The 21493-nt window shown below is 37.8% G+C and overlaps 1 protein-coding gene across 5 annotated transcripts in view; it reads right to left on the minus strand.

The window, feature by feature from the left end:
• Positions 1–21493, minus strand: part of SPAG16 (sperm associated antigen 16) — a 360884-nt gene that overhangs the window by 323121 nt on the left and 16270 nt on the right. For 4 of the 5 annotated variants that reach the window (XM_032114725.1, XM_032114721.1, XM_032114723.1 and 1 more), the window contains 4 exons: positions 19285–19392; positions 17886–18003; positions 16427–16496; positions 11358–11506 (listed from right to left, as the gene is read on the minus strand). In XM_032114725.1, coding sequence (XP_031970616.1) covers positions 11358–11506; positions 16427–16496; positions 17886–18003; positions 19285–19392 — 445 coding nt within the window. The remainder of the gene's footprint in view (positions 1–11357; positions 11507–16426; positions 16497–17885; positions 18004–19284; positions 19393–21493) is intronic. The other variant, XM_032114722.1, reaches the window with a different exon arrangement.

Consider the following 21493-nt stretch of genomic DNA (forward strand, 5'->3'; position numbering starts at 1 on the left):
TCTTCTAGTTCTTTCTCTGGTACCAAGTCTTACACTGAAAGTCCTCTACAATTCCAGCAGCATTCTGTCTCAGATGTAGAAAGGCTGTGAGGATTCTGTAAGAATCCTCACAAACTCAAAATTTCTCCCAGAAATTGTCATCTACTCTGGAGTGAACGGGACAAGATTTCATGGAACATACTGATCTAAGAGCCAGCAGATCCTGTGTCTCACACAAGCTAATGCAGATCCAGCTGCCCCGGCACTGAAGATGGATTTGAACCCATGGCCATCCTACCCACCTCATCATCCCAGAAGAAAACAAGTACCACCAGAAAAATGGATTCTCCTCTGCAAAGAATGAAAGGGGAAGGGAGAAAAGAAAATAGGGACAGGAAATTGGAACCTTGTCATTGGCAACAAGACATCAGATCTGTTTAACTGATTATTATGATACTAATTATCAGAGAAAATTAACCTTTACAGTGCAACAGTATGTAAGGATGGCTGACTCTAAACAGAAGCTTGCTATTTACGCTTAGAAAATTTATCAGACATCATATCAGCCCAATCTCATCATATAAACCTTAAATTCTCAAAAGCATTTAGGCATCTAATGTCCCTTCCAACTCAAACCACTCAGTGATTCCATGACCTATTCCTACTAACTTCAATGACAGGGAACCTGGACACCTTCGCAGAGCTTGAAATACTAATCACTGCTAAATGTATGGACCTATTTTGAGGAAAAAAAACCTGAAAGGTTAAAACCCCTTGGTAAATGGCCTTCAGGGATTGGGTGCACAGCTGTAAGAAGCCAATGCAGACTACAAGTACATCAACCTCTCACAGGCACAAATGCGTGTAGCTAAAAATAATAGCCAAATTAGAGTTGATACTGACTCACCAGAAAGACATCACTAATAAAATCAAATCTCAGCTGCGCCATGACTGGAACAATCCAATGACATACTAAAGTGATGTTCAAATACATTTGGCTGCAAAGAGGGACAAAAAGGTTACCCTTTTCTTGTTTCCTCTCATTACCTTTGTTGTAGTAATTTACTTCTGACAGGAAATTCACAATGAATCAATTCAATTAGTAAAAATATCTTTAAAAGTAAAAATCCAGGATTTGTAATGCCAGGAACAACACTGATGGCTCCAAATCTCTATTTTAAAAGCTTTCCTGATGTTTATAAATTATTTAAAAACCCAAACTTTTTATTACAAAGAAACAGAAAAGGACCACCTCAAAAGGTATAAAACATGAGCCAGTCTGAAGCCTTGCAGAGTAGCTGACACAGCTGATAAGAACAGTCCCCTGCACAGGTGTTGGCATGTTCTGACTAAGCTCCCAGTCACAGCCTTGGCACAGCCAGCCTCTTTTACTGCTACTGAGGCTCTCTACTCACACGCATTACCAGATGGTGGCTGGAAGCTTACTCAGTGTGTATCCTGACAAAAATGGAAATAAACTACACAGCTTGGAAAGAGCTCCTTGCTATGACTCCCAGACCAAAAATCAGCTAACTTAGCACCAAGGTTAACAATGTATGTGAGTGTATTAGCTTGTGTGGCTGTGTTTTTAAAAACAACAAATCAAGTATCAAACACAACACAGGACCTCTCCAATTATCCTTAAATGTGCTCCAAATATTGTCAGCCTTCCCCCTCTCATTCTTTTTATAAACTGTGTAATAAGATACTTAATTAGTACATAATAGGCTGTCTTCCACTAAAACAGAACAAAACTCAATAAATAAACTATTATGCCAACAAAGCCCTGTCAGCTTCTCTTCATTGTTATTTCCCAAATTATTTTAGCCTGAGTGGATTTCTGAGATCAAAGGAAGCCTGCACACACTGTTCTTCAAAGCTTTGGCGGCAGGCAGGAATTGGTCATGAACTATGAGTTTGCAAAACAGAACAGAACCTGGAGGGGCAGGATCAGAGCAGGGGAAGTTTAGACAACAACAGAACAGGAGCAGTAGAATAAACAGCCGCCAAAGCCTTCTAGCCTGAGCTCAAGAGAGTATCTCTTTCCAATTACTATTGTTTGGACAAAACCAATCGCTCAACAACTGACCGTACATCAAAAAATCCAGGTAAAATATACTCAGAATGAGGATTCCTCTCTCAAAGGATAATTTTTAAAAGTAAAGATACCTCCTATTTCATCTCTATCTTAATTACTATTTTTCTCATTTGCATTATTGAAAAACCAAGGACAATATCTTCCCATTAACCAACCCTGTGACCTATGTCAAAACATATAATTGGGGTATTCTCTCTAAGTATTACATTACCATGGCTGTGTGCTGCTCCTTGATTATTTATCTGCTGCATTCAAGCCAGGGCATGTACATCTTATAGCACAGAACAATTTCTACACCAAGTGTGAAGGAGGCCTGCCAATTCCTCTACTATTGCTAACATCCTTTCCAGACTAAGACATGTCACAACTACAGGCATTGTTCCTACATTACCTACAAGAGTTAAGTAATCTAAACAGACTGTTTAAAAAATTGTAATTATTACGCACCAGAAGTGTGGAAATACAGTGTTGATATTTTCACATTAACAAGTACCACTGGTAAACTAAATTTTTTTAATGACTAAATATTTTTAAAATACTATGAACTGTGATTTTGCATAGTGATTTTTTTCTTATCTCTTTTTTTTTGTGGGAATGAACTTTTCAGAGATTTACATCACAGCAAATCTCAGTTTTTGCTGAACTGCTTCAAGAGAACAATTTCTTCGCAGGTGCTACAGAAACATGGGGAAGGTTTTTTCTCTACCACGAGTGAAGCATTCCTGCAAAAATAGAAACGGCTTCAGATTTCTAGTAAATTATGAATGTCTGATTGGCTGATCTGCTTTGGTTAATTTAAGGTATATAGCACATTATCTGAACTATATATACACGGTAAAAACTTGGAAACAATAAATAGAGAACTGTGGTGTAAAACATACAAAAGAAATGCAAACTGAAACTGTCCACTGAGTATCTGGTGCTCTGCTGTCACTTCAGCATGGTCTGGCCTTTGTTCTGAGTAACAGAATTCTATAACTAGGCTTTCAAACTCATGTGTTCAAATTTTGTAATTCAGCACCTTAGCTGAAAGGATTTAGAGAATTTACAAAGAGAGCAGAGGTAGGAAAGAGAAGAGGAGCTGCTAGGGGAGCAGAGGTAGGAAAGAGAAGGGGAGCTGCTAGGGAGGACAGAGGACTTTGGAAAGGAAACAGGAAAAAAAGCACTCTTTTAAATGAGTTGTGAAAACACTTGACTCATTCTGTTTTCAGCCCCCAAAACCAACCTCGGAGATCACGGCCAAACTCCACAGTAAGATATTCAACTGCACTATGAAAAGATTCCTAATGTGTCCACAAAATTGTTTAGCAGCTGTGCTTTACAAAGTGGTTGCACGTAGTGGAAACAAATTGAGTTGCCTTCATTGTCTGAGCATCACATGAATTATTTCTGTTCTTCTGGTGTAAAACCCCACCTGTACAGACATTCCAGGCTGGGTTCCAGCAGAAATCTGCCCAACCTCAGCCTCCCTGCTGACAGAGGTTGCACTTTGCTTACTGCATGTAAGAGCAGGTAAGATCAACTAATCCATGATTACACAACAACTAGTTTTAATCATGATCAAACCTGTCAGGCCTAGATTCAAACTGGAAATCCAATTACAGAAAGACCTGTGACCCATTAACATCATCCTCATGGTATGTGACACTCCAATGAAACAGTGTCACATTTTCTGGAGGAAATGCTCTGATTATTAATTCATAAATTGTTTGGAGTAAAGGACTTAGTATTTTATTTCATTTCATTGTATTCAAACAGAAACAATTAAGATTTTACTTTCTACTCCCAGAAGTGCTGTTTGAATATACAAGACAAACAACCCTGAACACTGTGAGCAGTGCCAGAGCTCTTAGGGTATGTTAGAGATTTGTTACCATGAAAACTAAACGCTAATGTTGAATTTCATTTTCCTTAAAGTGATGTTGACATATGCAAAGGCTTTGTTTAAATATTGGAAAAAAAGATTGAAACACCAAAATCCATAACTTACTCCAGAATAGTTAATTTAAAATATAAATACCACAGTCAGCACCTGAGCCTCTCCCTCCAGATTTCAGGGGTCTAAGCACTTATTTCATATTTCAATCACATTTCACTAATTTGAAAGAGATCTAGTTTTATCCATGAATAACTTTAGCTGAACTACATTAAAATGGAAAAAAACAAAACAAAAAACCCAATTAGTATTAAGTTTGGCCTTATTTAATCTACTTTTTTTGTGTAAGCATATCAAGCAGTAGTTCATATATTACCTTTTTAGCCACATCCCTGAACACCAAGCTAAGGTTAACCACCAAACTGTAGACTGCAAATACTTCTGGAAGAATACTCCTTTAAAAATAGTGGTGATTATTTACCCAGTTCAAATACAATTACCATTCTGAATATTGTGAGTTGAAGTTGTGTATCAATTACAAGTAACACTTCTATGTGTCTTATCAATACCCAAAACCAACAAGCAGATCACTGATTTGTTGTATTGAAAACTAAAACTCAGTATACAGCGTTCCTAAATTATTACAAAAATCTTCCCAATTCTCGCATCATAAATTTTTCATTATGAAACAGACCTTGAAAAAAAACAGAGGAATTATAATTGGAAATAGACTTCTGTGGAACTTTTTCCTCTCACACAAAAAAAAGCCCTTCTTAAAAACCACTGACATTTTTCAAGTGAAAAGAAGTTTGCACCAGTAACACTGTAACTGAGGTACCCAACGTTCACTACTCATGTCTTGTGTAGTGCATTCTACTGCTAGTTAGTGCCTCTCCTTCCTTGAAAGGAATGGAGATCTTGGCAGAAGTTTAACATTCCAAAGAGCATTGGAATTGCACAGTTAGAGACGTTGTATTGGCAGAATTCCCTTCGGGGGCTGTAAGCACCGAACATCTGTTACCGAACAAACAAGCACAACTAAACCATTCTCCTCCTCTTCCCGCCACAACTCCCAAATGGTTTCCAAGAGAAATGTTAAGGTCTTGACACTTTAATGAAAGGGAAAACAAAGTGTTAGTCGCGAGTTAATGAAATTGCTCAATCATGGTCTCAAAGGCCAACACTGCTGACGTGACAAACAGCTGTGCAAGCACCATCCCACCTCCTGCTGTGGGTATTTTGCAGGGAGCCTCTGGTGCTCCTGGAAAGTTCTCTCTTAACTCAGGCAAAGTCAAATCCTATCCTCCAGCCCAACATGAACGAGGGTAAGCGCTGCAGGAACTCTAAGGGATAAAGGAAACCCTCATGCACAACACAATTCCTAACTCTCTCCATTTGTCTGTCCCGAGGAAGACAGCAACAGCTATTTGTAAAAGTCAAGAAAGCCAAACATTTTAAAGCGTTTATATCATTTCTTTTATATCTGTTACATCTTCTCTGCAAAGAGAACTCAAAAGGTTTTTTCTTCAATTCAATACAGTTTCAGTACATCCCTCTTCCAGGAAATCAAAGCATTTGCATATAAAAACCAGTAATTTCATTATCAGCAGCTTTTGCAAGTGACTATAGCACGAGTGAGATTCATGGTCTCACTGAAGACAGCCTGTTACTCTAAAATCTGTCATTATTGACACTCAAATACAGAATGAAATAGATGAACATGCAAAGCCTATGTACAATTAGAATTAGGATCAAATGCATCTTACTTCCCAACAGCTTTCTGTATTGGTTCTCAGTCTTGGGGGCCTGTTGCTTTATTTTTCTTGGCAGCATGCATTGACTCAAAATAAGCCTTGCTCTGTAGCATAAAGAAAACCCTCTGGATGCTCTGTGAGGTAATTTTATGAAGTACCAATGGCTTTAAGAATCAATCTACTACTAAAAATGCAAGGTGTTGCATGTCTCGATTTAACAAAGCTGCAAAGGTAGATGGACAATTATATAATAAGTTGTCTTTTATAATCTGGTCTTGCAACTGTATGAATATTTCCTCTACAGCTTTATTTGTAGCTAACATTCTTAAGCATTTTCTCATTTCCTTCATGTAGGCCTGAAATCTTTAAACATGTTTGAGAAAATCCTAAAACTAAAGCCATCATCACATTATCTATTACATTACAGAATATAATAGACAAGTTTTTAAAAAAAACATGAATTTCACCTAAAAAGCAGCTTTTTCTTTTTACCATTTCCAAGTCCATAGCAAAAGTGTTTTTAAAAAAATACAGAATTGCCTAACAAAAAATGTAATTCTTTTAAATTAAATTCCATCAAAACCAACTAAAGGACACATTTTAGATTACACACAGTTAATCTTGGATCATACTCTTAACATTGGAGTCACAGAACATTAATTCTGTAAGTAAAAGGAAAGAAGCATCATATTCTAAGGATATACATTTTCTTTGCTGCTTAACACCCACTGTACTCTCAATGATTCTTATTGAATTTCTACTTTATTACTACTTGTTCTAAGAAGTTGTTTTGTAATTTGGGATTTGCTCTTGGTTTTATTTCTGGGGTTTTTTAACAGAATTCTTTTCTATTTTAAGGATGCATGCTGTCTCCCCTTAGGGTTCTTTTCTGTAGACTACCCAATTTCACTTTTCACCTTTTCTTTGACAGTTTCATAGACTTCTAATCATTCTTACTGCTCTGGTGTAGATGCTCCACTTGTCTCCTGAAGAGCTGTGATCAGACTGCACACAAAACAGCAGCCAAAGCCACATGCCATCTGAAATTAGCAAGAGGAATATTCCACATGGTCCAGGCCATATTCCTGGTTTACACTGCAGCACAGTGTTCAGCTATTCCACAATATTATGTGGTTTTCAACTCATGTTTAGCTTGTTTTACACAACATACCCTAGAGCCTAGTCTAATTAAAAGAATTAAAAGCCAATGATCAACTCTCTCTAATCTTTTTGACCTCTATTTGTTCATTGGATCATTTTTTAAAGGTAGAGTTTTGTACCTCTTCTTACATTGTCTGTTATTTTTTTAGATCAATTCTCCAATAGGTCAGGTTTGGAATTCCACTCCTGTCCTCAGCTGCACTTGCTGTTCCAGCCCCACCAAACCCAGGCCACTTGGTCTGCAAGTTCTGTCAGCTTATTTTCTGTTCCATTTTCCAGATCATTAAGGACAATACATCACTGCAAAAAAGCCTCTTCAGTATATCTGCATGCTCCTACTCTATTTTCCATTAATTTAGAAAAAATTATGTCAGGCCAAATTTCCACAGTTGTTCACAGGAATTAATCTGTGAGACAGTATCCAAAGCCTTTTTAAAATCTAAGTGCACTTGTATCTTATCCATGGTACCTCTTATCCTTCCATGGATGCAATACAGACTGGATTGAAATATTTTTCCTTGCAAATCCATTTTCCCAGTTACTTCTTTCCCTGGTTTCTTGCAGATATCGAGTAAAATTTCAGTTATACACTGCCATCTTCCTTAGGAATGTAAGTTATACTGTCTAGTCTATGATTTCTTAGCCTATACTTTTTATCTCATTTGAAACACAGACATTGTATTTTCCTTTCTCTAGGCTGCAGTCTTATATTTGGGTAACTTGTATTAATTTTCTTAGCTCAGTGTCTGGAGTTTTATTGTCCCAGGGAAGGACTGTAGAAATAAGCATTCCCAGTATTATCTGTCAGTCACCCACTCTCTTCTGAATATCCAATCAGTGCTTTCTTACCCACATTATTAGAAACACAAAGTGATTGTCTGTTTCATTTACGACCCCTCCTAACTACTTTGGGGCCATCTTTCCAATTCTGTCCCCAATACACCTGTGATAATTTATATTCAAACTCAATAATCTGATTAAGTAATCACTTGGTCTCATCTTCCCTTCTGCTTGAAAGCACAGAAACAGCAGTTCTTGTAAATTTTGTACTCTTTTTTCCATAGAACTGAGGAGAAACCTCAGTGTAATACATGTACCCATGTGATACTTCAACCCAAAGTCTTATTAATTACAAAAGCCATATCTGTATGATCACTGGATTTTACTTCTCTATTTTTAATATACACAATGGCCATAATTGCAAAATCTGTTCCACAGAAACAGATAATTCCTCAACTCCAGAAATGTCCAACACACCTTTAGATAAAGTTTTACACCAAGTAAAACTGCAGAAAATTAAATTGGGTTGTAATATATGTCGAAATCTAATTTAGTGAACATAAAGAAGCTGCAATTGTCCTGCTAATAACTTATAAAAGCAATCAAACATAGATGTATTCTGAAAGGAACCCGAGAGAACAAAAATAGGAAAGTTTTCAAGAGCATAATGAAATTCACATTATCAAAGGTTCTCTACAATTTTAATGACCTGTAAGTGCATTTTAATTAATTTAAATGTTTAAAGTAGTACTCTATGCACATTCTTAATCTAAGACTATTTATGCTATTGATACTGGCTTATTAAGGGCCAGATATGTAAATAGTTTAGACTAATTGTCTGTTACTACAATTTGAGTCTCATAACAAAGATTGTAAAATCAGGATAATGCATTCTCTTAGAACAAAAATCCAGTTGCTTTCTCACTCACTGTTTCAGTGATAAACTTCACATCAAAGGAACCCTGTGTTTTAAATTAGGCGTCAGCTTTTACAGGATATTGCAATAACACAATATATGTCTGTCCTTGAAGTAAATGTTCTAGCTCAGCTATGAATCATATTTGCATCTACTTAAAACCACAGGCATTTGTTAGATCACTATTTAGCTACCAGACACAGAAGAGATGTTAAATCATTTCCATCTCCATAGTTCACTGCTATGTAACAGCACAGTTAATACAAACATTTATAATTTTATCTCAAGGATACAATCTCATGACAATATAGAGGCTTTTTACTGAATGGGATATAATCCAAATGCCTGAACTTTTGAATTGGATAATATGTTCACTCTGAACTTTTGTAAGCTTTAATTGTTCATTTACATTTGCTGAAACAGGCTTGACAATACTAGACAGTGAATTTTACCTAGATTTTCCGTATCTTCCGTTCTCTTTTTCTCTATTTTGTTGTAAATGCACATGCAAATACAAGATTTTAATTACATTTATTTCTTCTATATATTCCTCACCTGAACTCCATGGAACTGACCAAATTCATGCTCTAACTCCTACTTCCTTTGTGGTATAAAGAGAATTTAAATGAATCATAATCTCAGTAAGTATAAATCAATTTTACCATTCCCAATAAAACATTTAAAGTATTATTTTCGTTATTGTAAAGGAGAACAAGACCGACTTATGGAACACTTTTCAGTAGATGTTCATTCATGCTGAATCACTGTAAGAAAGAATATAAGTCACACAACCCACAGCAGAACTTAAAAGATCTTTTGATATAGGTCAGAGGAGATGAGACACCACACAAGCTTGACTCCAAGTATCACAAAAATCGACCTAAGGAAGAAGGCAAGGCCCTCATTTGTACCTCATCCTTTTGATGGAAACAAACACTTAGACACCTAAACACTTGAATAAGAACACACTATTTTCATTAAATACTTTGAATTAGAGCTGTAGTTCAGTAAGCATGCACTACAGGACAGAGCTCTGCCTCTTCTGTTTTAAACAATTTTAACTCACCTCTTTGCACTCTACACATTCATCATTCCCCCTGCCTTTTATTTCTAACATCCTAAGCAGTAATTCACATGCACTATCCAAGTTGGAATCCTTTATCAGGGGAAAGGAAATATTTAAAAATAATAGATCCAGGAAATGTGAAGTGAAAAATAACTATAGCATCTCTTCCAACAATGGAACTAATCTCACACCTAAAGTTTTAGATTATTGCTTAGCCATGGAAAATTCTAGTACATTCAAACACACTCATATCTTCTGATGCCTTATTTCTGAAACTAATTCAGTTTTCTAATTAATTGATTAAGTAAAGACATCAGGGCCTCTGGTAGGACTCATTTGGGAAACATAAGATCTGTAGAAACACAGATGCTCGCCAGAACCAGTCAACTAACTGTGCTCATGAATTTCAAAGAACAGGAGCCAGACAGGCACACTAACTGCGCAGAGTTTATATTCTGGGGGTGAAGCATAACTCTATTGAAGTTTTCCATAAAAATTCTGATGACTTCAGTAGAAACAGAAACACAAAAATGATTGCTTCTTGGATTATGAAATTCTATCTGTTCACAAGTCAAAATGAAGAGAGGAGATACCTGTGAGAGTCTAGCATGGAAGTTTTTAACCACTGAATGAAAAACAGGCAAAGTGGAGCTGGACCGACTGGCACGCGCCTCAGGTACTAAGAGGTGTGAGGACAGTAAGGAGAAGTATTTGCTATATATGGTGAGAAATGTTTCAGTAAGCAATAGAAGAGATACAGACAGGTATAGATATAGATTAGATATAGATATAGAGGGCTCAGGAGCAGAAAAAAGAATGAAAACAGAACTAAAATGCTATGTTTGTCTGTGGAGAGGTGAACTGCCAAAGTCAAACAGAAGAAATGCTCTTGCAAAGCCAGGCAGAAACCTATAAAAAGTTAATTAACATGGACATATTATTGTGGGGACAGGGAGAAGAAAGACTGAAGCCACTTTTGACTATATCATCATCAAGTAAAGCTTTTTTCCTTCTCAAAAAACACAGTTTAAACTCTAACTGTAGTTCTCAAACAAAAATAGACCAGTGTAACAGTTTTAGGAGCTTATGAAATTTTATATATTACAATGTTTACTCTGATTTGGAAAAATAAAAAGCATTGTTATGTAGTCCCAAAATGCAACCTCAGTAAATAAAATAATTGGAATAAAGTAAACATTCTTTTCCGTAATTAAAAAAAATACTCAGGAATTAATTTTGATTTTGCACAACCTCCAAACTGAAGCAGTAACACACCTCTGGTATACTCAGGTTTAGAAGCTCTGACTATTACAAAATTACCAGGTTTTTTCCCCTTAGTCTTGCAGATGTTTTCCCTCTTAGACCCAGCCAGAACAGTCTGAAAGGCTGGGAAAGTTTGTAAGCATTATGGAACAGATCAGGATTTCTCAAGTTACAAAAGAAACACAGCAGAGCAAGAAGCAATTACAGCCAGTGCTCCTCCTCTGCTAGGTGATTACACTGGATTCTCAAAAAGTAGACTGCTAGCTTCAATTAATCAGAGTTCCTGTAATTCCCTGAAAATTTAATTGCAATAGAAACTCGTATTAAAAATAAAAATCTTGTTACCTACCTGTCCTATTTACTTCAACTAAGCAGGACGTCTTTTAATCGCATTGGACAGGTGTCTGTCACCACAGCTTAGTATAAAGAGGATTGATACTGTACAGCTGGAAAGAGCACTTTACCTTTAGATCTCTCTTGCCCTTTTTCTCCGCATCTTCGGCTGGATCACATGAAGAGCTTGCAACAACAAGGAACTTTTGCTGCCTGGCTTCCCGAAGAGCTTTCTGGGTGGGACCTTCGAACCCTTTCTTCCTTGTACAATCATGGCCTACTTTAAAATAAAACCAACAAAAATACCATCAGAACACTTTTTATTTACTCTTCTGGAAGCTATCTCCTTACCTAACATTAGCCAGACATGTGAAATTCTCAAAGAAACACCACTTTAATTAAAAAGATATTCAGGTTACTGTGCCATCCATAAAAAGTATTCCAGGGCTACATGTATCTCTGCTCCACAAATAATTTCATCTTATCTAAAGGGTACCCTAGACTTGGCCCCAAAAATGCAATAGTCTTGCAGTACAGGGAGAGTCACAGGGAAATGGATGCATTCCTTCCCATCCCTCAGAGCCAGAGGAAACATCAGCTCACTCCATCCTATCCAGTATCCACCACCAATGCAATATTCTGATTTGCAGCCCACAATCCTTTTGTTTCCCTGCACTTTCTGCCAACCCACCTTTCAAACAAGGAATTACTGATAAATAGGTAAGTCAGCAAAGAAATCCTAAGCAGGTAACACAGCTTTAAATCATCAAAGGTTGAAAGGAATAGAAGAAGTACAGCACACATGGACAATAGCACGATGCATCTGCCATGACCTGGCAGAAAGGACACTGCTCTCTGACAGCCTTTGCACTGGCAGCTTACACAAATCCAAACACAGTCCTTTGTGATCCCTGTATCTTGTTGCAGTGCTCTGTTGGATGTACAATGGGTCTGCACGAAAAACAAAGTAATACTGATTTCCAACAGGATTTGGGCACTTACATCCCTCCAGTTCTTTGAAAAAAAATCTGATTGAAAAAACACATTATACAGCTAAAATCCAGACTGAAACAAATGTACTTCACATTACTCACTGCTAAATGATTGCTCTTATAAAATGGTTTTATTAAGACCTTTACACCAAAATGCAAACCTGATGACTTAAAGCAGGGAAAAAACCCCAAATACTCCCTCTACTCTTGAGACAAAAAAAGTCAGATCAAGCAAACACAAAACCTTCCTGCATACCCAATCTGAGTACAACTGGAACTGGTGGAAAGAACTGTGCCTGGATAAAAAATACTCACCATTTTAAAAATTGAAGCTACTGTCACAGATATCCTGAATAACAACTTTCTCTGAGGAACAGCAAGCAGCAAAATTGGTTTATATGCCTAATACCTTCTACTCACTCAGTAACTGCTATCCACTAGCATGTTGCTCACAGAGCATTTGGTTTGTTGGTCCTTTTGAGATACACATACCTGTTAAGCAACAGTGTTATGACAGTTCCAGAGCTTTAAGTCAGCAGCTATTAAAAAAGGAAAGAACGAGTTCCAAAGAACTGTTGCACTGAGATGCCAATAGCTTAGGTTTAAAGATTTTCCATTCTGACTGCATTGCACATGGAATGGGCACAACCAGGCTCAAGTACTTCAACTGGTGCATTTTAAATTTCTTTCTGCATGACCTTCTAACTGCAGTCGCATCAGATCAAGGAAAGGAAAAGCACAGTTAACAGTCTTAGCAATGAGTTAATTCAACCATGAGTAAAGAAACTCATTAAGTTCAACTTTTGAATATAATTGGGTAATAAATAAGTAGCTGTTGTTTTTAGAAAATACAAGAAGAGTACTGAGCAAGGAGCAGTTTTATAACATGTTTAGAGCCAGCTGCTATAGCACTGTTCACTTAGGTTTATAAGCAAGCCACAATCAACACTGCTTAATTCCTGCAGGCAAAAGGGGTCTTTTTTCAGAGCACCACTTAACACTGTGTTTTGATCCGTAAGGAAGAGTGCAAGCATTGTTAATATACACCAATACCCTAAATAAAATATCAGCTCTCTCTTTGATAATTAGGTTCCTCTATGTATGATCTTGCTACCATATCAGGAAGGACCAGATTTAAAACACAACCAGTTTTTCATGTAATCTCCTTAAAAAAAAAAAATCCATTACTTTTTAAAAAGCCATCTGAACTCAAAACACAGTATTTTTTCAGAGATTATTTCTGAGTGGGCATCAGAGAGAGAGAACCAGCCCACAGTATGACCAAGTCCTAACAATAATTGCTAATTAGTTCTCAAACAAATTTTTTCCTCTCCAACTACTACATGTCCTTCATATCAATTTAAAACAAGCAAGGCAAGAATTAGGAAATAAAAACTTAGGTTTCTTTAGGTGTCTTAAAAATTATTAGAAGCTCTTCTCCTGAAGGATTTCTGTACAAAGCTGAACAGCAGCCTGACAGTGAGACAGCAAAAAACTGCTAGTAAATAAATTACACGCTCTGTATTCTGGATGCTATCTTCAATTGTTTGAAATGCAGCAGGCTGAAAGCTCCTACATCAAATGCCTGAGTAATAAAGTCCAGAATAGTTGCCCTAAAATTAACATTAAGTACTGTTAGTTTTTTCTACCTAGCTGCCAGATACAAATTTACAATGCAAACTCATGGTGAATACTAAGAAGTTCCCCTTTGTTCTTTATTGTGCACTCTATGACTCAAAAAAAAGCAACCCCAAACTAAAACCAAACCCACAATCACCGAATGGTTTGGGTTGCAAGGCCTTAAAGTTCATCCAGTTCCACCCCCTGCCATGAACAGGGACACCTTCCACTATCCCAGCTTGCTCCAAGGCCCGTCCAACCTGGCCTTGGACACTTCCAGGGATGGGGCAGCCACAGCTTCTCTGGGCACCCTGTGCCAGGGCCTCAGCACCCTCACAGGGAAGAATTTCCTCCTGGTGTCTAATTTAAACTTTCTCTCTCTCAGCTTGAAGCCATTCCCCCTTGTCCTGTCGCTACATGCCCTTGTAAAAAGTTCCCCTCCCACTTTCTTGAAGTGGATGTGCAGAACCTCACAGTTCAGCAAATCCAAAACTAATTAAAAGCCACTCTCAGTGCCCTCTATCCAAGCCAGCATTCCAGGTGTTCCACGGTCAAGTCAGGCTGTGGGACAAATGCAGCCTCAGGAGCAGTGAAGGGCAATGCCCTGCTGCTGGGTAGAGCCCTTCTCCTTCCTTCAGGCTCTGCACTGCAGTGAAAGCAGACACCTGGCCAGGAGAGGCAGCTCAGCTTGGCCAAGGATCACTTGCCACTCTGGCCGTGCACTGTCCTCTAACTCAAAAATCCCAATGCACAGAAGTCAGCCCAGAAGACTGAGAAGTGCAACTGGCAGTCTCCTTATAGCCCAGATTTCCAACTCCAACAGCACTGGTTCCTTCTAAACTAAAAATCTGAATTTTGAGAATAATGAAGCAAACACTTCTCCGGTATCCATGCACTGCTTGTTTCTCAGGGTTGTACTCATACTCTCAGGAATGAGAAATCAAGAGGGAACAGAATATGATCACCTTTCAAGAGGCAGCAGAAGATATTTTAAAAAGATACAGTATTACCCACTGAGACATGAGTATGCCCTACAGAGGGCAATAAAAATTACGTAGCATTAGAGGACAAAGCACTGAAACAAAATGAATTGAAATACTGATTAATTTATGATACCCAAGGTATGAAGCAAATTAAGACTTGTAGAAGCATGTGGGTGGCTGATGAGCTTAATTTGTGTCGGAGAGACTGACAAGGGGTTTTTTATATAATTATTTATCAAATGGCTCCCTTGCTTGTCACTTCTTGGTATTACAAAGTGCTCTCAAGATTTCTGGAGAATAAACAAGACTGAACAGCCAGAGAATGGTTTTTAGAATCAAACTACAAAGGAAAGTATGTTTAATATGAAAAGGAGACAGATGGGGCATCCGCACTGTAAAACAAGAGCACGGGGAAGATCCCACACTACATATCCTTAAACCAGAGTGTATCTTAATAGGAAAGGAAGGCAATGCTTCCTAGCCTCTTCACTCAACTACAAACACAAAAAAAAAAAAAAACCCACAAATACATTTATGTGGCTACTGTTCTTTTTCTCAGACTTGTTTTCTAGAGGAACTTTACACAATGGAAAAAATGCCATGAACATGGGAACTAATGAAGCTTGATTGTCAAAGGCTGGAGTAGCTCAGTGGCTTTTTACCTGGGGTATGTTACCAGTGCCAAAGGAGATTTAGGCTTTAACACGCTAAAAAAAACCAAACAACAAAAGAACCCCAAAACCACAAAACAAACAGATATTGAAATTGCCATAATTGGAACAAATTCTTCACCTAGAAGTTGTATAATATTTGTAGGATTCTCTAATTTCAAATAAAGAGTTATCTCTGATGGGAGTCCTGCTCATGACCAAGGCAGGTGCAACATGCCCTTCACATGTGGATACTCTGTTGTCAGAGGATGGAGCTCACCATTTCCCTTTTGCACCATCTCACTTTCAAGAGAATTTAAGAAACCTGGTTCCTATGAAACTTTTCTTACTATCAAATGTAGCTGCAATTGAAAAATAGGTTCAAAATTATTATGGGATTGATGCTCTCAGAGAATGTGATAGCATGAGCTTCACTTACTTAAGAAAGCAGAGGTGCTAGGGTTTTCCTGACAGAAAAAATAATGCAAAAATTACACAGGGAAGTAGTGTGGTACCATACAGATACTATTCCAGCAGCTATTATATCATCTTAGCAATCTTCTGTAAAAATGAAAGTCTGGATTTCATAATACCAGTATTTTCAAAATGTTTGCAGACCACAATGCATGCTTTCTGAAGGGTGAGCAGAGAAAGAACACATGCACACACACAAAAAGGGGAGTATCAGCAGATACAGTAACAAAATCAGTCACAAAATAGATTTCTATTCCAAGTTACTCACATATTCCATATTGCCTGCAGCAGTCTCACTCTCCTCAGTGAATACACTTCAGAATAAAATATTCAAATGATAAAACTGCTGCTCAGACACCAGGTCAGCTGATAAAACATAGTGCAAGTATTTTTGATTTACTGTTACACCACATTTTGAGATGCATCACAACAACAAAAAAAATACATAACCAGTCTGAGCCCGGTGATGGGAATATTTTACCTTTTGTCTCAGGAATCTGCTTAGTATATCCGAACTCTAAACTTTCTAATGCAGCCTGCAAACCTGTAACCTAATTTTAAAAAGAGGAAAGAACAAGAGGAAGCAACATGAAAACATTACTTTTGAAGTGTCTGTTCACAACATGCAGCATTCATGCTGGTGTACTTCATAAATTCCATCTATAATTTTTTTACTTTTGATTATTGTCTCTAAGTTATGAACGTAACTCCTAATTCAAGATTTTGGAAAGACCCAGAGCAACAATGCAATAAAAGGCAAGCCACCCAGAATCTCTCAAAACACTTCTACAACTCTGTTAAAACAATGCAGACATACAGAATACCAGAGTTCTGACTACACCAGCAACTTTTAGCAACTGCTGTCACTGCAGTGATCTTGAATTTAATGGCACAATATGACTTACAGCTTTGTCATAACAAAATGTCACAAAATAATGATGTTATGCATTACAAAAAACTCATTGCTCTGGAATGAGTACAGTTCATAACTGCAGAGGTCCTACATATATATATATATATATATATATATATATATATATGTCCCTGAAATTTCACAGCATTGGAACTGCTCCATGTTTTGTACTCCTGATTCAGCATAACTCCATATGGGCAGTAAACTCCCATTTTCTGTAGGGCATTTTGTTTTCCTTATTGAAATTTCAAACATATAATCCCCAGTGTTTTATAAGTAAGCCCTGAGGTGACCTGAGAAAAACTGGAGGCAGAGGAAAGGAGGAAATGAGAGATGAAGACTGTCAGAAGACAGTGTGAGCACGGTAAATTCCTTTCGTTTTACCCACATATAATTGATGCTACTGCTGAAATGCATTTGGGTAGGGTTTTTTCTTTTTGTTTTCCTGCTTCTTTTCTTAAACACATGCAAGGTAATTTTCTGTCTATCATCCCTCCTACCTGTGCTCATACTGCTTTCTGCCAAAGGGGCAGAATATCTTGTATACATCACGTAAGATTAGAGGAGTAAAGATACTATTCAAATATTCCACTCAAGACATAAAACTGTCTCTGATCTCTTCATGTATTTTTTTCTAAACTAGCAGGTCATTCCTGGATATCTTTAGGAAAAAAATATAACAATAAACAGTAATAAAGGAAGTTAAAATAAGCAATTTCCAAAGGCATAGATGGAAGCATGGGAAATCTGTGTGAACATCCTACCCTTCCTTAAGCTGTTGGCACTGAAGGTGTACCAGGGTCTGCACATTGCTGACTCCTGTAGAGCAGCACTGAGCACTACATGCTGACAACTATTCTATGTGGCACCAAGTTTCACTGCTAATTCACCTAATCACAAAACTCACAAAATATTCTGCTTCAGGCTACTGCATAAGTGACTTGCTTCACCAGAAATGTCCTATGTAGTTACCAAAGTAAAAACCAGAAGCACTCCTTACAGCTGTGCAAGTTCACCACAGTTTTACCTGCCCCATTGCTTTGTCTCTCTCCAAACTGGTTAACATTTTCTGTGTCAGTGTATTCTGGTATTTTTCTGACAGCTCCTTCAGCACCGGTTCATAGGATGCATAATGTGCCTTCAGCCTGTGAGCAAGAGGAGGAAAAATGATTCCTCACAGACGAGTTAAATCAGAGATTTATATCTGCATAACTTTTCCCCTCCCCAAACAAACAAGTAAAATTACCAAAAGGTCAACACAGTGGAGACAGCAAAGCTGTTTAGCATGTAACCAACCAAACGGAATACCACAAGGAAAGAGGAAAAAAAATAAAAGTCAGATGAATGAGTAAGAGGATTCACAGCTTGTTTGGTCACATCTTAAAACAATCCGTCCAGTTTTGTCCTGTTCTTAATCCTTCATACACATACTGCACATTAATTTTGGCTAATTCATCTTCTTACACATGGATTGTACTTCACTGGAAGAAAGAGAACTACAGCTGTTATCTGACTACCAATTAAGATCCTCATCTGGAAAAAACAGTCACAATATGATCATGATTTCTTTCTTCACTACACATTACACTGAGAATACTTAAGCACTTGAATTCTTCAGACAAACTAAGACTCAGACATGTAATCTCTCAAGAGAAACACGTGACACCAAGAGCTCCAGAACCACTGCATCCTGCAGAACGCTGAGTCACAAAGCACAAATCAGTGCAGAGTGCTCTCTTGCATGAGCATGTGTGCATTCCAAGAGTGAGGCTGTAGAACGCGGAGCTGCTATTACATGCACTGATTGGTAACAATACCAACAAAACTCAGGGAATTCATTGGAGCTGCAGATGTAAGCCTCTCCTCAGTGCTATGCTAAAACAAGTGCTGGCGTAAATTGTACAAAGAAGAGATTCTGAACTCGGCTCCTATCTAGAAATTACGTTACTGTAAGTCAGTAGCAATGGACTAGTTTGGGCTTATTTGCAACCAGAGAAACATAGCAAGTTTCTTACTGGAAGTTCAAGATTACAGAAAACACCAACTATGAGAATCAGGAATGCAAAGGCTCTGAATTTGGTGTGACACCAGTTACCCTTAAAATGGGCAAAGGTTCCAAACAGAAATCACTACCTATTTATGGCAAAATATCTGGGTAGAAAAAAAATCTCATTATTGTTTCCAACTATTAGAAATACTGTGTATTCATTAATGCCATACTGCATCATAGAAAATTCACCAAAAACAAATCATTGGAAATTCTTTGACCTGTGTGGCATGATGGTCACATGGAGCTGCTGTTTACCAGGACATAACTAAATGCAGCTAGACTCACTTCAGATTCCATAGTGTTATCTCATTATCAGGCAACAATTAAAAACATTATGTTTAATGCTACATGTATAGCAACTAAAATTATTTTGTACCTTTTCATATCACAAATCAGCCTGTTTTTCTCCTGCACCACTCGCTTATGATGCATTCGGTGGAAGTCTCGTTCTTTCTGCATTTTTAGGAGAGCCTGTTCTGTTTTACTGTGTGTAAAAACAGAAAATGCACGGCAGTTAGTCTCCTCCTGTGAACTGCATCAAGGTATGCTGAATACATATGGAATTAATTTTTGGATATGTACATGCCTACTGTATCTAAGCTGGAAGTTCTTGGTAGTACAACCTGTGCTGGAGATTATGGACTTTTGAGGTCTTTTTGCTGCCAGCTGAGGTGCAAAACCATGGGTACTTTTCCTCTTCCCTCAGATCCTTTAGACAGAATCCATAAGAATTCTGGCATCATAAATCTCAGATCTGAGGTCAATTTTATGTTAAGCACAAGGAGTTTCATGGAGGTACAAAAACCAATCCTCTTGTTTGAAATTCTATGTAAAAGATTGATAATACTGATAATATACTGAAAATACTGATTTTTTTTTTTTTTTTTTAAATATTTACATCACATCTGTATTGTTGCCTTGCAAATTAATTTGGAGAGCGTTCTGGAAGAAGTTGGGCCAGAAATATTTTAGGCTGTCTTCAATCATGTTTGTAACCTGTCCCCAGGTGTTCCCTGGATGTGAGAGCAGGCAGCAAAAGGACTCCATTTCAAAATTAATTGTAAACATACTGATAACCTGTTATTCTCTGAGCACATTCTACACACAGCCATGGGACACCCTGAGATGCTCTGCTGTGGATACAATATTGCTGCTAGCAAGAATTTTCTTGCTTCTTTCTAAGCCCGTGGGATACTTTTCTCTCTCACAAAGAGATTAGCAGAAGTTCTATAAACTATGAACACCTACAACCTTGTAGAACTATGTTTATGGTACAGCAGAAAAATATTTTGACAATGGATGTTTAGGATTTCTAGCCAATCCACCCAGGGGGTGGCTGATCCTTTGTCCAATTAGACTATGAAGAAGAAAGTCTATACAAGAGTTTGTAAGATAATTAAATAAATCAATCTTGCTGCACAATTCCTGCCTGCTGGATCTTCTCTCTCCTCCTCCCTAAGGCTGCAGGATACAGTAATACTCTGCTCCATAAACTTAAAAGGAAAATACTCTGCATATATTCAGTACATTTTCTCCTTGCCTTTACTGATACGGGTTTGGCAGGAAAGATTAGTAGATGAATTGTTTAATTGCAAAGGAAGCTTGAAATTACCTTGCACTGAAATTAGATATTTGCTTCTTGCAGAAATAAAGCTCATTTCCTCTGCAAGAGGAGCTGAAGAATGAGGTAAAACCAAAATAAAAACTGAGTATGCCAAAATCAGAGCTCCAGGAAGAAGATCCGTAACTGCCAGTGCATTATATTTAAAAATTTAAAATACAAATAATTTACTAATACAAATTATTTATATTTACTGTATATGCAAGCACTATGTTTGTTACCTACACAAACTACCATACTGACACATGTACATTGGTGCTTGCAGCAGAGGCCTGAAGGAGAGCCCAGTGAATTAATGCCAGCAGCTTTCAGTGAAAGCTGGCAGGGCCATGGACCCAGGCAGGGCTGCCCCTCCCACTGGAGCCCCAGGCACACACATCACGCTGTGTGCGCAAACACCACGAGCTGGGAAACAGAGAAACTCGGGATATTGGTAAGGGATACAAAGCCCACATTAATTATTCTGCTCAGGCTCCTACAAACGTTCGAGAGGTAAATGAATCAGTGGTCTCAGGACAGTTCTGGGAAACAACTCTCTCACGACACCACACTCAAAATCTGACTTGCCATAAAGACCTTGAATGCAAACCCTGGCCCTTCAGAGCTCAGCAGATGGCTTGTTCTGAGCATAAAAAATGTTTCTACAGCCAGAGAAAAGCTAATATTAATTTATTTTAGGGAAGATATATGTCAAAGTCTGCAGGTCTCTCCGTTTAAACTTTTCTCAAGCAAGTACTTCTGTTAGAATAGCAGAATAGGACAGGGTGCCACAAACCCAAGTAGGGATTTTCAGAGTCAAGTTACATGCCCTGATCGCACTGAATTTAGGTGGGACTACATCCCCCAAGATGCTGCGAGTTGTAGCCCTAACATTTTAATTGAAATAAAGACAGTTTTAGAAGACATGTACTTTCAGGCTTTTACTCTAATCTAGTTTACATGGCTCTTAGCAGCAAAGATGCTA

This window comes from Corvus moneduloides, chromosome 7 (genome assembly GCF_009650955.1).
Source record: "Corvus moneduloides isolate bCorMon1 chromosome 7, bCorMon1.pri, whole genome shotgun sequence".
Lineage (NCBI taxonomy): Eukaryota > Metazoa > Chordata > Aves > Passeriformes > Corvidae > Corvus > Corvus moneduloides.